Source organism: Battus philenor, unplaced genomic scaffold, assembly GCF_028537555.1.
Source record: "Battus philenor isolate CCGP_79_NKW_IND1 unplaced genomic scaffold, ilBatPhil1.0.hap1 SCAF_8, whole genome shotgun sequence".
NCBI classification, from domain to species: Eukaryota; Metazoa; Arthropoda; class Insecta; order Lepidoptera; family Papilionidae; genus Battus; species Battus philenor.
Genome location: NW_027181748.1, coordinates 15,061,898 through 15,078,450, shown reverse-complemented (window position 1 = coordinate 15,078,450; position 16,553 = coordinate 15,061,898). Strand labels below are relative to the sequence as shown.

At 35.4% G+C, this 16,553-nt stretch overlaps 1 protein-coding gene across 1 annotated transcript in view; it reads right to left on the bottom strand.

The window, feature by feature from the left end:
* The window catches only part of LOC137931760 (uncharacterized), a 33,283-nt gene extending 18,927 nt beyond the window's left edge, over nucleotides 1-14,356 (bottom strand). Inside the window, exon 1 of the mRNA XM_068775257.1 lies at nucleotides 14,182-14,356. Within this exon, the coding sequence (XP_068631358.1) occupies nucleotides 14,182-14,356 (175 nt within the window). The remainder of the gene's footprint in view (nucleotides 1-14,181) is intronic.
* Nucleotides 14,357-16,553: the final 2,197 nt, after the last annotated feature.

The window sequence follows — 16,553 nt, the reverse complement described above, 5'->3', positions numbered from 1 at the left end:
GTTTTTCTGTTTTCAAAACAACAAAAACAACAATAATGCGTTTTTTTTGAGTATATATATACATAATCGAGAGAAATTGTCTTATATATATGATAGTCGGTAGGCGCCCACCTCGATGACCATATATGGGCGCTGCCCGCATCGAAAACAAGACTAGAAAGATAGGCAGAGATAACAATGCCGACATTTTATTGTTGATTGACGATATAAGTGTCTGTAATAGCCTATTCGAATAAAGAATATTTGATTTTGCCTTTTTTATTTTTATTTGATCACCTAAAATATTTATTTTTGAAGTTTAAATATCAGAAAGTTAAGTTATAATCATCAAGTTTGCTGCCTTCATAGACATCTTGAATTTACAATCTTTGAGTGGTTCATCATGTAACTTAAGCTTCAAACAGTTTATAGAGCGCTTTGAAAAACTTTATGCTTTTCAAGCGTTAAAACTTGAACTTTTAAAGTTTCAAAGTCACCCCGCCCGTGTTACTTTCAGGAAAACGATACCCCTGTCACACAGTCTCGAGGCTTTTAAAGTTAAAAACCCTATTAAGTACCGTAAATATGACTTTATAAGACGCGTTATTTATTTATTTATGGCCCCCGCTATTAGGAACCGTTTCCCTATCTTGTGAAAGGGAAGGGTCATTGCATTTCGTTTATTAATTTTTTTCACGTCTCATTTTATTTCCGCACTCTTCACACATTCATCTTAAGTTCTTTCATTCTCTTTCTGACTTTCCACATTTCGTCTGTATTACCCTTTGATCCCGTTTCCCTTTGTTCCGATTCCTTTCTTCTGTCACATCATTCCTTAATTTTATATTTTTATTTTGTTTTCTTTTACAATCTTATACTTATTAGTTTTATTTACAATTAATTGTTATTTGGCTTACAATTTTCTTTAGTCTTATTTCGTTCTATTATAGTTTTAACAACGTCTCGTGTATTCATCGCCATTGATTTTTCCTTTATTTTCATACCTAATCGGCATCACGCAATATCTATTGCATTACGTCAGAAGCAAAGTATTTAGCATATTACTTTGTATGTTGGAAGATAAGCTGCTAGCAACCTAGGCTGTATGCAGTTTCATCGAAATTCTGCTCTCAGAAACAAGAGTTTCGCCACCTAAAGATTTTTCTCTGACAAACCGTTTCCTAGTTACAAAGAAGATGTTCACACGAAGAGGGTCTATACCAGTATTTAATGGAATCAGGCGTTATTTTACGGAAGTCCATCTTAAGTAAGAAAAGGACCAATATTTAGCCTCTTCCGCACATGCAGTGGTAGTCGTGCAATGAAGTGCACCGCCCGCCAGCCCGCTGATAATTGCGTATGCGGCAAACAATGCGAATCACACAACTGCCACCGCCAAATCACTCAATACGTGTTTCACTCCAAGGGGCATCTTCAGGAGTTATGTTACACCGATTAGTGACAAACACAGAGTGAATGGTAAATGGTCTATACCCGTGTAGGTTTATGTGTGACTGTAGTGTAAGTGTTACGAAGAGAGGAATATTAGGAAATATATCTAAAAGATTTTGTTTCTGAGACAAATGGTTCCAGATTGTGATGTGTCGAGTCGTCGGTATATCCCTTAAATGCTCCTTGCAAGGATATCTTGTGTGAGTGGGTGTGAGTGTTGATGAGTGTGTGATGTGGGGATATACAATAATCACCACGCTTGGCAGGTGGGTTGGCAATCGCAGTGTGGTATTATAGTACGAAGAGGGCGCTGCTGTCTATAATATGGAAACTTGTTTGCGAGCATAAGCAATCAAATATAATTAATGCACAAAATGTGAATTATTTATAATACTGTATTCTGGAAATCGAAACCACGACTTCTATTGCAAGTGACAGTTAAAAAACTAAAAGTTTGACTTGTGATTTTGAAATTATTTAATTTGAATTTTTACTAACAGAAAAATCTCCATAATGCTAGAATCGGTTGAAGGTTCTACGAATTCTAAACGCATCTGCTGCCCTTGGAACTTATTCGTTTAAATTGAACAGAATTTAAACCAAATTAGCACTAAACTCCGTACGGTTTAAACGTCCGACCGTGTTCCACTTGCAATGTATCAGTCGACGCTGGAATTTTTAATTAAATCGAATTCATGAATAACCATTTAATGGATACGATCTAGTATTACAATTGTTTGATTTGAATGTAAAGCATAGATTTTTAAGTTTTTACAGACTACCGCTACGTTCACAAAAAATCTATCGCACTCTTTTACTAGGTCGAATGTCCACCGCTGGGCATAAATCTCTCCCATAGATCTCCAATAGATCCCGTAGGAAACGTCGCTATATGTTAAGAGTCCGGACTGGCCAAATTTTCTAACAGCTGGGCTATATCTGTTACCTTCTTTCGTCTATTCAACTCCTCATTTCAGATCATAGATATAATTAAAATGTTTATATTATACATGAAATTGTTTTAGTGGCTTGACGTCCTCTGTTGGACATAGGCTTCGATCATAGATTAATATTTTAGGATTATGGAAACGGTTCTCGAGTTGACTACGTGCTGGTAGACGCGGCGTGGGCGGTCTGCCCACAAGTGGGACTGACGTCATAATAGCTTCACTGCCAGTGTCTTGAACATGGAAGTATTTCAGAAATCAACTTTCTTTTTGTTGTTTACTTGTTTAAAAAGGACTCAAATGTTATTAACTAAGCTACCATTTGCATATATAAGGTAACTAAATAAAAAATACGCAGTGCAGACATGTTAGCATGTTACTTCGCTAGATGCCGGGGCCGTGCTGGCTCTTAAAAGTTGGCCTGAATGCGTCTCGCGCCGGCTCGAGATCGGTCGCGGAAAGTCGCTCGATTTGAGCAGCGCAGGTCAATGCTTTGTATTGGGCGTCCATCGGTCAAAAGAAGAAGAAGGATGTGCCTATTCTGGTCACACTTGGCATGCGGGTTGACTAGTACAGTTTTTAAAACGTTTGAGAGATACTGCTGCCTTCGTCCGTGTATATGTTTTTTCTTGCCAACATTAGATAACAGTTTTAATGTCAGCATGAGTCCACAAGCTATGATCATTGCGTTGCTATGCATGCGTTTTATTCTTGTTCTCACCTTGACCACTTAATATCCTGTACGATACGACGTCTCCTCGGGATATACATCCTGTATCCTATTGACTTATAACATAAAAGTTTTGATAAACACTTGTGTGGGTGTCTGTTGGCAGATTTATGTTTTTAAATGCGATTATTTCAGAAAGTAATACAGGCAGCGGGAGGAAAGTGATGCTGTTAGTATTGATGATCGTGCGGATTTCTTGACACATATTTTACATTTCAGTGCAGTGTAAGGATTACTCGTTCAAAGTCTAGATATTTTTAAGGTCAATGATTCTATAAATTCTTTTCACCCTTGATTCTTACATAATTGCTAGTTGACAGTTTTGTTCACACTTCGGGTATTTAATAGATAAGCGATGGATCTAGTGTAAATTTAATACTCTCTAAGTGCAGAGTTTTGAACTGGTTGATAGCAGCCTCATTAGGACATCGAAAGGTGATTATTAGCGAAATCTAAAAAAAATTAAAGTTAGATTCCTTTAAAATTCAAATTATACAAGAAATGAAAGAAAGTGACTTTATGTCAAGCATAAACAAATGTCAAACGACGTTAGAGACTTTTAACGCTTCAACTATGTTTTTTCAATAACACAGCCACGACAACGGGCAAAATTGCCTTTATTAGTCTCCAAAAGCCGTAACCTTCAACTGTAAAATCAAAAAACCATTGCATTGCCCCGGAGTAACTTTTTGGTATGCCTTATTCACGAATGGAATAACTGGATCATATTTTTTTCTACAAATGCTCGTGGCCAGGCGACGAATATCGTTAAATAAAAATATCGACGCATGATTACGGATTTATTTTTGCCGAACTTACGTGTCGCATTCGGGAATATCCCGTTGTCAGTGAGGTCACCCGATTTAACAAATAAATTGTTTTTCGAATGTATTGTTTTGGAGACATCATAAATATGAGAGTTTACCATAAATATCTTTTAACTCTTTTGAAATTAAAATAAAATTGCTATCGATAAGTCAGCTCAATTGAACCAAGTTTACTGCAGCGTGTGAGGTAGAACACAAGGTTACATTTTGAAAAATGTTTGCAACTCGTTGGAAGATGTTTACCTAAGATCTAAGATAAGGCTCTGTGTTTGGCACTAATCGGTGTAACATAACTCTTGAAGATGCCCCGAGGAGGGGTGAAACACGTGTTGAGTGAATTAACGGTGGCAGTTGTGTAATTCATATTGTTTGCCGTATGCGCATTTATCGGGGGCTGGCGGGCGGTGCACTTTGTTGCATGACTAGCACTGCATGTGCGGAAGTGGCTAAATATTGGTCCTTTTCTTACTTAGGATGGACTTCCGTAAGGTAACGCCTGATTCCATTAAATACCTAAGATTTAACTAGAGACAACTTTTAATGGAGCGAAACTCGAAGGTTGCCTGTGGAACCTCTGTTTGAGTCGCTATGAACTACTATTTTACTGTACCGAGAGGCCGTTGTGCACTTAGAAGGACGCTCCATGGAGTAACTAATCTCAGAGGCCACAAGGAGACCTGGGCCTGGGCTGTTACTTATCGACATACTACTCTAGTGTACGGGAGAGTATCCTACAAGGCCGCCCACCATAATTCAACGCGGGATACGTTAATATCACAGGTATGCTGGGAATTCTAGAGAAGTTCTTTTTTTACCCCCCCCCCCCTTTTGGGGGCCTTGTTCCCTCTATCTTATTTTTTAGATAAGGACTTATACGCCCTATAAACATTTTCTTAATCTACAATTTATTACTATCCTCTATTGTCTATTGTCTCATGTGAAGTTATGTTGTTAGCCTTGCGGCTTTTACAGCTTCATCGGAAATGATTTCACGGAACGGAAGGATCCGTGAACTATATATAATATCCTCTCTATCTAATAGATTCAGGCGTGATCTCGCGGAACTCCATCCTAAGTAAGAGAGGGACTAATATATAGCTACTTCCGCTATGCAGCAGTAGTCGTGCAATGAAGTGCACCGCCCGCCAGCCCGCTGATAAATGCGTGCGGCAAACAATGCGAAACACAACTACCACCGTTAATTCACTCGTTGAGTACGACTAGTGCTGCATAGCGGAAGTAGCTGTATATTAGCCCCTTTCTTACTTAATATTCTCTCTCTCTCATCCTTCACAATTCCTTTTATCTTTTCTCCTCTTTCTTCCTTCACCTTATTTTTCACTCTCATGGCATATTTTGACACTGCATTTATTCATCATCTTTCATCCTTTAACACATATCTGCAACTATACATCATACATTTACATTTTCATAATTTTCTTTTTCTATAGAAATTTAATTGGCTAGACTAAAGCCATCTTCGACCCAAAATGAGCGCAATATCGCTTAGCTATGGACAGTAGCACGTTGACACAAGATTATTCCTTACTATCGATTCATAACTCTCTGACATAGCTCGAAGAGTTTTCCGTCTGAATTGACAGTGGACGGTACATCGCTCGTACAACCGCCGGCAGTTGGAACCAAAAGGTGATGTGGGTGATGGTGTGGATAGGCTCACCAATATTTGGGACACTGACAGAGATGTCGCTGAATGAATCTTCTGGAGATGCTTGTGTCTTGCAATGATTCTTAACTATAGTGATGATGATATGTTCTTTTCATGTAATTCGATTTAATTACACACACACTGATAAATCTCCGTACGAACTAACACAGTCATATCTAACAAAGTGAATGAAATTAAAAAGTAACATCATGTTGAGATGAATTCCGCAAATCCCAACCGGTGCAAGGAAGCTGTGACCCGAAAGATAACGTATCGCAATATGCCCTAGTTCTATGGAAAAAAACTTTTAATTGAACCACTAAATGAATGAGAAACTTTATTAATACATATGAACTTGTTATAGTAGTATAGCATGCACATATAGCCGCTGGTGTTTTAAGCTAGTGAAATGGAGGTTTCCTGAACCGATAAAAGCATTCTATCTAAGTTTACTGCATTAAGTAACTCAAAACTAACACGCAAAACAAGGTGGATAAGTGATATTGTTAAAGTCGACTGAAGACCTCTCCCTGCGACAGATCTTTCCTCATATATTTCAATTAATCAATTTAAAACGTAAGGCGTCACATATGTAGGTTTATTTAATTTATTAGTTCGCGGATCCGGATTGAAACGCCAACAGAGAAAAACACCAATCGAATATAGCCAAACAGAATCTTTTATAATTTATTGACGTGGCTTTCGTGGTTTTCATATTGTATATATAATAAAAATCATTTAATATTGTTTTGTAACTTGCGTCGAAGGCGGCGGGTAATTGTGTAGTGAATTGAAATGGATTTTTTCTATAATTGCTTTCATTTTAGAACTAACATCTCTGACGTAGCTTGAAGAAAAGTTCGTTTGAAGTGGTAATAGGCGGAGCCGAAAGGTTCTTGACAGGCAACTACAAGCAGGAAGACGCGGCGTGGGTATACCCCTTCTAGGTGGATCGATGGTGGCAGGACGATCGTAGCGCTCTCTGAAGGAGACAGGGCCTTGCAGTCGGCGTCCATCGACTGAAAAGCTTGCTTTCATTCCTTTATTATCAAGATTTATCTTTGTTTGTACAAGTTTCAGTAATTGCACGACATTTTAGTTTTTCCGTTATTGTAAATAGACGAAAAACCAACGAAATACAAACAATTATGTAGAGTGGATCATGAAATATTTCGTAAGGTATTTAACTAAGCAGATAGCGTATTGTTAAAAACTACTACGCCGAATATGTACTGTTCCGATACCAGATCACGAAAGTTGGTTGAATTTGAATTTTAATTTAAATTCTAGAAAATTCTAGATCGAATGGAAAAGAGTAAAACGGTATCGAAGACTTCTGTTTTACTTTGGAATGTTTTCGCTTTGCTATGCATCTTCGAAAATTAATGATACAACGGACGTTTAAATATATATTAATACTTAGTGTTATTTGTCAACAAATTACTTGCAGATTCATGTGTATTCATCCACGTGTTAATTCTATCTAGAAGAATCTGACTCGATTTATTTACTCTGTCAACGTTAATTTCACAAATTATTAATGAAATAAACCTTCACGTAAAAATCAGCATTAGAGGCATGTTTCACATATAATAGAATAACAATAACACAGACAGTTAATAGAAGTTAAACAGTTAATAGAATAACATGCTTTATTGATCAATCTTTCTTTAAGATAAGCTTTAAATCATTTCGCGGATTAATGTCAAATTGATTTGAAAATAGTTTAGAAGATCAATAAAAAAATGTTTAGCGAAATTAAAATCGAACAAAGAATCTGAAGTAGTTGTTGTAGAGTAAGTTGATCATCCATTAAACTTTAGCCTGTAATCGGTGAAGATGAAGCGATTCGGAAAGAAGAAAGAAGTGATAAAATGAAGTAGTGAAAATATAGAATAGAGGATATATAAAGTTACTCAATGCGTGTGTATGGTATGGTAAGGTTTGGAATATTCCAACAGATATATTCAACCGATCAGTATCCCTTATTCTATTCTCTCGTAAAATCAAATGTGTTCGGCATTTAGCGCAATGACAGCATTCATTTATTGACTTATTAGTGACAGTCTTGATGATTTCTTTAGAGAGCATCCCTGAGATTGTTTGCCTTTCAATTTACCTTGCGCCACCAAAAGTTCCATTGAGTCCTCATAACGAGTGATATGTGCAAAGAAGTTTTTTGAGGATCGAAACGTTGGTTCGGTGCGCCGTCCCCGGGATTCTGAGCTTACGCCTCCAGCACCACATTTCCTGGCCGTCAATTTTCCCACTGGCCAGAATCCTCAGCTTTCAGATCTCAGCTCTGTATAAAAAGATTCGAAAGACCTGGCTTCTCATAAATCGAATTTTTGTGTTTATGACACAAAATTTCCGAATCTCATCTCTGCAGCCTCCAGTATTGGTGATAAAGGAGCCAATGCCAATAAATAAATAAATCAAAAGGTCGCAAGTCCATCGGCTGAAATTGTGTTAACGATAAGGCTATTTAAAATAAAAGACGAAGATTGAATATATATGGTGTTACTACCGACTTGGAATTGAATCTGGGAATTCTGCGGTGGTATCTGCGTTCCCATAACACGATATCATGATTCGTGCATCAAATTACAAAACATTTCCCGAACGTTTAATATATACGTTTATCGACTTTGTTCCAATTTTTACATCCCATTTTTACCGATTACTCCGCATGGTTTATAACGGTTACTGCTGTTTTATAGTGTTGTAAAACATTTCGAATAACTGTAAATTATACATTACACCGATTCGGTTTTTACGGTCTTCGTTTATAGGGTTTTCATTGCTTAAAGACACTTACTTCATTCCAGTGATTGTTTTAAATCGATGCGAATGGAGAGTCATTTAGAAAATTAGTTCTGTTTATTTTAATATAACAGTTTAAAATTAGGTATCGTGTTCAGTTTTAGTATTTATTAATATATTTTCTTTTCACTCTGTGTTTGGCACTAATCGGTGTAACTCCTGCAGATGCCCCGTGGAGGGGTGAAACACGTGTTGAGTGTGCATTCGCCAACTTGCCTGCCAAGCGTGGACATCATGGTATATCTCCTCAAATATTTTTGGGGGAGGCCTATATTTGTAGTGGGTGTCTATGTAGCAAAAGGTTTTTGGTCCATATTTTTTTACATCCATCAACTTTCGAATATTCATCATATCCACTTTTTCAGGTTCCAGTTGTGTTCGAAAATCGAAAGCCGATTGTAATTTTTGTTATTGTATAATTGTTGTTATTTCTTTTATTTTGATTGGAAAGGAATAGATTTAAAGATTGTATCCAAAACTAATAAGGCAATGGAAATAAAAAAATCACTGAAAACTATGTTTGTACAAAAATTTTCTTATTCGTCTATATGCTCGCAGCAAAACGTGCATCGATTTACCGTTGGAATCTTTAAATAATATTATACAGGGTGATTGGAAACAGGCGTTAAAAGGATGAATATACAGATCATTTGCTGTCAATATATATACAGTAAACCTTATTAAAATCAGCTTGTTCTTTAGTTATAAATAATGTAATGATAATGTAGTAAAAAAGCGTTTTAAAAATTCTGATTACTGTATATTTAAAATTAATAATTATTAATTAATTAATTGTATTCCAGAAGTTATTGGCAGGTCGTAATCCAATAGAAAATATAAAATAATGTGTATGTAAAGTGAGGACTTTATACAGGTTGATTTGAAATAGATGTAACAGATTTTAAGCTTTTAGCTTCAAAGCTTTTAAATCTATAACCAATCATCCTGTATATATTTTCAATTTAGGATTGAGAACCAACTAAACAACGGGAATTATAGCAAGTCTTTAAAATCGATTCAACAGACTGTTTTACTATAGATAAATTTTAAACGCTATGTGTATTTATAGGTAAGATAAGATAAGCGAAGTTTTTTTCAGAAAACTCCTTTTTTTTCTTATAGCCCCTGCTATTGGGGATCTCTCGTTCCACCCCTATTTATGTGGGAACAGGGATTTTTATTTATTATTGATTTTTTCACATTTTATTTCCATATTCTTCTTTCATACATCAAATTATCAGTCTTTCCGTTCTTTCGTTCTTTTCCATTCTATTCCATTCATCGATCCTCAATCACTGCAGTTAGGTCTATTTAATATTAACAATTTATCACAGCCAGAAAACTCAGATTGCGTTGACCTTTTTAATGGTTGTTCACATCTGGAATGTGTTTTTATTTCCAAACTTTTCTTTCATACATCAAATTATCAGTCTTTCCGTTCTATCGTTCTCTTTCATTCTATTCCATTCATCGATCCTCATTCACTGCAGTTGGGTCCATTTAATATTTACAATTTATCACAGACAGAAAACTCCTTTGATACCTTTGACCTTTGACCTATGACCTTTCTAATGGTTGTTTGTAAAGAAGACAGGATAATGCAGTTAATCCATCAAGAAACTGACCGCAGGGAATGCACTTAGCCTAGATAAAGCTTTCAGAATCTCTAGTAGTGGATGGCACTTTTGCTTCAACTTTTACAACCTGTTTGAGTGTTTATAACTGAGGTCGAACTAATGGTTCTCGGGTAATATAAAAACGTTGAAATGTGAGTTGTTTTAAAATTTTATATACTGTTTGAGACTAATAACTAACTTTTGGTTCCTGTTTTTGATACTATGAAATTTCTTAATAAATGTAAATGAAAACGGAGACGTGATCGCTTCGGATCTCAAAGGAAGACTCATGGTGACCCATAAAGTAATGGTTATGAGAAGATCCGCAGAAGAATCAAGGACCTCGAAGTAGCTCGAAGAACCGGCTCTAATGAGCAACCACGAACAGATTCGTCGTGGGTAAGTCGCCATTAGGTGGATCGATGACATAGTTAAAGTTGCTGAAAGTCGCTGGATGTTGGTAACGCAAGACCGTTTATCGTGTTGATATTTGGAGAATGCCAAAGGCTTTGATACAGAACCTTCCACTGCCTTACACCATCTGTAAAAGCCTCCGAGCTAATAGCATCAACATCAACTGAGAATAAGTAATTCCTTGCTTTGGGCGTCTACCAGCTGGAAAGAAGAATAAGTAAGTAAGACGCCGGAAGACGCTAGGTGCAGCCGCTTCCAACCGGTGCGACTGGAAATTTACAGGTCAAGTCCAACAGTGGACTAGAATGATAACGATGGCCACTACGAGGATTATTAAAGCGCACTGAGATATGCTCGCAGCAAACTCAGTCAAGTTTTTCTTTGTGATCACTATCACATATTCACTTAATACAGTAAAGTGTGTCTAAAAAAGGAATCTAATATGTTAAAACAAACACGTATCAAAGTAATATAAGTGAAATCTTGGCGCGCTGCCACGAACGCGTTCAGACAAAAACAACTGTCCAATAATCTCAAATAATATACTTTGACGACTTGATTGCAATATGCCTACAATCACTCACGATTGACTAGAGTTGAATTTAAATAATTTAAAATTACGATATGTAATTTCAGTATGTCTTTTGCTATATTAGTTATAAACTACTTACTAATAGTTTAGAGATTTAATATAAAGCTAAAATAGCCCAACTTATGCTCTGAATAAACAAAGAAATTACGTAAAGAAGTTGTTAAAAGGTTGAATTACTGTTATTACAGAGGTAATTGTCTCCGATGTCACCTTAATTCTATTTTCCATTAGAAAGTGAAATACGAAACGATCCAATTTTCTCTCCATTGGTCAGGTGCGACAGAGGGAAAACAAAATTTTATTTCTATTTAAGAGAAAGTTTAAATTTAATTGACAATTTTATTTCTAATCGCTTCTTTTTTCACTTTGCATTACGATTAAAATTTAATTTAAAAATAAAAACTAAATTATTGTGACATATTTCAGAGTTATCACACTTTATATATTTTCATTATTCATGATTAAATATGAAATAAATTAATTAATATTGTGATCTATAATTGTTGACCGATGCAGATACTAAACGAACTGTCAAATGCGCGAACTTCGGAGCGAATTGTTGAGCGTGCGTAGTTCAAAACGAACTGTCAAAAGTGTGTGGTGTCAATAGTAATAAAATATCATGAAATATTTTAATATCAAATATATTTTACCATCAGAACTTAAGTTACGTAAGCGCAATATATGTTATTAGGTAACTTTAAAAAAAATTAACGAAATCGATGAAGTTGTTCACAAGTTAAGACGTGAGCAGGGTACATAGGAACTCATTTATGTATACAGGGTGATCGGTTATAAGTGTAAAAGCTATAAAGAAGTGAATGTAGCAGCTCAACAGTTAATGGGAGACCTTAGCTATATAGTGATCATATTATACAGAGTGTTCGGAAATGGTGTTAAAAGTTTTTAAGCGTTTTTGCTGACAAATGCGTCATAATAATTCTCAATAAAAATAAAATCACCTGTATAAGATAGTAAGACTAAGTGGATATAAATAGATAATACGAAAATTGTATCCATATTCTAAAATAAATAAGAGAGTCTTTTGTACGTGATATTTCTTTTAGAAATGAAAACGAAGTGGGACAAGGCCTTCGCAACCAAAGACCGACCGACAGACGGTTCTCTTTAATTGAGCCATTGTTGGTGCGACAATTTGACACTTTATTGTTTTCATTATATCATTTTTTTTGCAATTTTTTTTCCAATACCAACATTCAAAAATAAACTAATGTATACGTGGCTGAATATAGTGTTACCTTTGCTTTTTTAGGCATATACAGTCCCGGACTTAATTAAACTAGCTTATATTTAAACGTTAGTAAAAGGAATAATAAAAGAAAAATAACGTCAATCGGATTCCTAAATAATCAGACGCAAACAATCTATGTTAAATTAATTATAGAAAAGATTTTATGCGTTTTAATCGAAAAAGAAGGAAAGAAAAGGAAAAATTAATTACGAAAAGTGTTTAAGCGTTCTATCCTTGAAAGTATTTCCAGTCTCTAAAAATGTTTAACAAAGATACTTTTACATTAAATTGATTGTGTATATAAAACCTTATTTATTATAAGTATATATGTTATGTACGTATGTATGTATGTTTAAGTATGTATGTCTATGTATGTTTATGTTCGTTTGTTTGTTAAATATGTATTTTTCGTACACGTAAACTACCCATAATTAGTACTTTTACCTTTTCCATACTATGGTTGTCTGTAAGAGATTGCCTTGTGTGATAAGACCGCCCGTTGTACTTTTTGCATATTATTGCAATATTTAATAGATGTATCTTAACGTGTACAATAAAGAATATTAAATAAACAAAAAAATAAATTTTTAACATTGAAATCAGATGGCGTCGTCCGAGTTTGGTATTCTGCCTTTTACAGCAAAGAGAAAGTAAATTACGAAATATTAATTCAACTTTATATTTGTTTCTGCACGGCGTGTTATTCAAGCTTCTCTTGACACTAGATTAGATACCACATTGTTTCATGTTGTCCTATATCGGACTATAGATACAGATACAGTGTTCAAGTATTTCCAAAGATATATATATATTTAATCAAATCATGTAATTAAACTATTTCTTTATTCATTTCTGGACCTACCATTCATTCATTTCAGGCGATATGCGCCTACTGCAAGGCTTCCCTCAAAGACCGTGACATCTGGTCTTACACGACCTGCGTTTTTTTATCGCTTGCTACACTGCCTTTGACTATCTGAAAGCGTTTACGTGGTCAAAGATGAACCACACAGAGTAAGTAAGTACCTGTTCACTCTGACCCTGAAGATACCTGGGTTATATTTATCAGTCGCGCCGCGTCTACGGCCCGTGGTCACATGTCGAGGACCTTACGTCCCCAACCGAGTCTACCAATAATTATATCCCATATTGGTAATCCTGATGTGATTCTCTAAAGTTTATTCTTTGATGAAGTATTTGCAAGACTCACACTATTCTAGATTTAGGATATCACAGCTGGTGCCACTTGTGGTGGCGACCACCTTTGGATGTTTGTTTAGATTTTTTAAATGGATCCCATTATTTGGGGGGGGGGGATCTTTCGTTCCCCTATTTATTTATTCAGACTTTTTTTCACCATAGACAATAACTAGAGAAAAATAGAAACAATTCATATGGCACTAGAGGCGGTCTTATCGCTTAAAGCGATCTCTACCATACAACCTTTGAATGGTGATGAGAGACGTGAAGGAGAGGGCAGTTTATGGTGTGTGTAAATACAATTACATACATTACTTTATGTTTATATGTATGTTTATATGTATGTTTATACATAAATATACACAAATATATATACACATGAGCATATAAACAAATTCATATGTTACTATATATCTCCCTTTATTATTTTTGGGACAGCGATATATTTTACTATGATTTTTTCACAAAGTTTTCTATTTTCATCCTCTCTCACGTCCTTCACGATTTCTCTCTTTCTTTCTTCTTTCATGCTTCATATTTTCTATCATTCTTACAGCATTTATTCACACATTGCCACCCATTCTTCGCCACATTTCTTGAAATTTTAATTATTTAAATTTCGAATTAACTATTTTTATTTTTTTTTCTTTCAATTTTATATTTTGGGTTGTTTAACTTACCCGAGATGTTGATGTGGTGTTCATCGTAGTAATCCAGGTGGGCGAGTTCGTCTTCGTCGTCGGGTAGCAGCGGCTGGGCGGTCGCGGCACGGCGCCGCGTGGCGTTGGGCGCCGCTTTCACCAGCACGCAGAGCGCCACCAGCGCCACCACCGCCAGCGGCAGCACCACCCCCATGCCGACATCACCGCACCACCACGGCACGCCTTGCGCTGACAACAAAACATTCATACTGTACTATGTAAACTAACGACACAGGCGTGACTTTTATTTCAATTTACTGTGGATACATTTGAGGATTGAGAATCAGAAAGAATAATTTAAAACAGTTAGTTCGAGTTAATAATGCAGTGTATCATTATAGTACGCTGCCTTACATAGTTATCAATTAAATAGTTTCGAATTAATGACACATTTGCCTTGTGCAGCGAAAATATACAAATCAAAATATTTTTTTTTGTAAAGGCGTTTATTTTGGACCATCCTAACACGCTTGCGTAATGATTGCAGCGACGAAACAATAAACAAAATAAATACATTTAAAAAACTTTTAAGTTAAACGGTTTTTTGATATCCATATTATGGTGGTTGTGGAAAAATATGGACCTAGTCCGCCATATTGGAGCGGCGTCCATCTTGAATTTTAAATTTTGACTCAATCATCTTGTTTTACTAGTGTAGCCCTTTCATTTGATACCCATATTGAGGGGGTTAAGGAAAAATATGTAATCCGCCATTTTGTATTGGCGGCCATCTTAGATTTATAATGTTATTGATTTTATTATATTGTATTGTCATCTAAATTAAATGTGTGTACCAAATTTCAGATCAATCTGACAACGGGAAGGTGCTTAAATTTCAATTTCTAATTTTGACCCAAATAAACAAATTCCGTACGGGTCGAACTAAATAAAACTGTTTAACAAAACAAAAACATATATCAATTACCTACGATTCAATGTAAAGAAAGATTTATACAAAAACACATAAATAAAATAGTGTAAGAAATTCGATTCGTATTATTATGTAAAGGTAAATCTTTATTCCTTACGTAAACATCAAATAACCGCAGTCAACGCTTTTTTCAGCCTATTATTCTGGTCACGTACTCATCCCTTACGGTGCGAAGGTTTGAGAGGATCTACTTCTAAACTCTATACATATATTTATATTCAACGCAACATAATGCTATATACTTTAAAGTGTCGTTTTATTTGATTTCACAATAGCATATAATATCAGAAGTCACATGCAGTAGAGGATTATTCACTAATTAAAATATAATTTCTGACAAGAAAACAGTACGTCAACTACGCAGTTAATATTTTAAATTTTTTTTGCCCGCAAGTGTACTGAATAAAATCTGTTTGTATATAATTTTTTTATTGTTGAAAACTCACACAATAGGATCTGCGACACGCGGTGCGGTAGAGTCGCAGACGTAAACGGCGTTTGTTGTCAAAGCCGAGCTTTAGCCGCCGTGTTAAGCACACAGCTTCCGACTTAAAGTTTCGCGATATAAACACGCTCGGAGCTTAAAAGCTATTTGTTATTTTATAGAGTTAATAGGTCATGTGATACGAGAAATTATATACATAGAGGTTGTTAAGTTCGTTAGAGGACACTGGATGAAGGCTGCTTTTTACTGGTCCCTTTGGATCTCTGGGATATCTCTGGTATAGTGCACGGTCAAAATGATAATGATGATAAAAGAGAAAGTTTGACAAAATAATCAAGATGCACCCAATAATGTTGAAGTGGAGTGAATACACAAAGAGTAACATCCAGTGACAAACTAGATTGCTGGGTTTTGCATTTGAATCTCTCATCACAGCAAAGATCTGGATGTAAAAGACGGATATATCATGTCTTCGTCCAACTTCCATGATAAAGCCTTGACAATCTCGACAATTCATATGTTAGTGATATTGATATATTCTCGTGCTCTCTCGTATCTTTTAAAAAACAATTTCGTTCGAAATTATTGAGTACATACAATGCAATTGGAACCATAATATAAATATATAAACAAACATAATATAAATATATAAACAATAGTCTTTGATCCCTGTTTAGTTATGTTTTTATTTGTTTTTTCATTGTTTGACTATATAAATCATTATATGTTCTCAGTGAGATAGTTATAAGGTAACAATTGTAACTAATTTTATATTTCTAAGCTTCTAAGTTTGTATCTTCTTACTGCCTTTTGTTACTGTCTATCTCCAATAAAGTAAATTAAATAGAAGACAGCGGATTTTCCGCCGAAAGCTACTATTTCTGCAGCACTAGCTAATTTTGTTCTTATTGTCACCAATGTGGAATCCCAAGTCTACTAATTAAGACGATATTACTGTAGTATGCGAAAACGTTT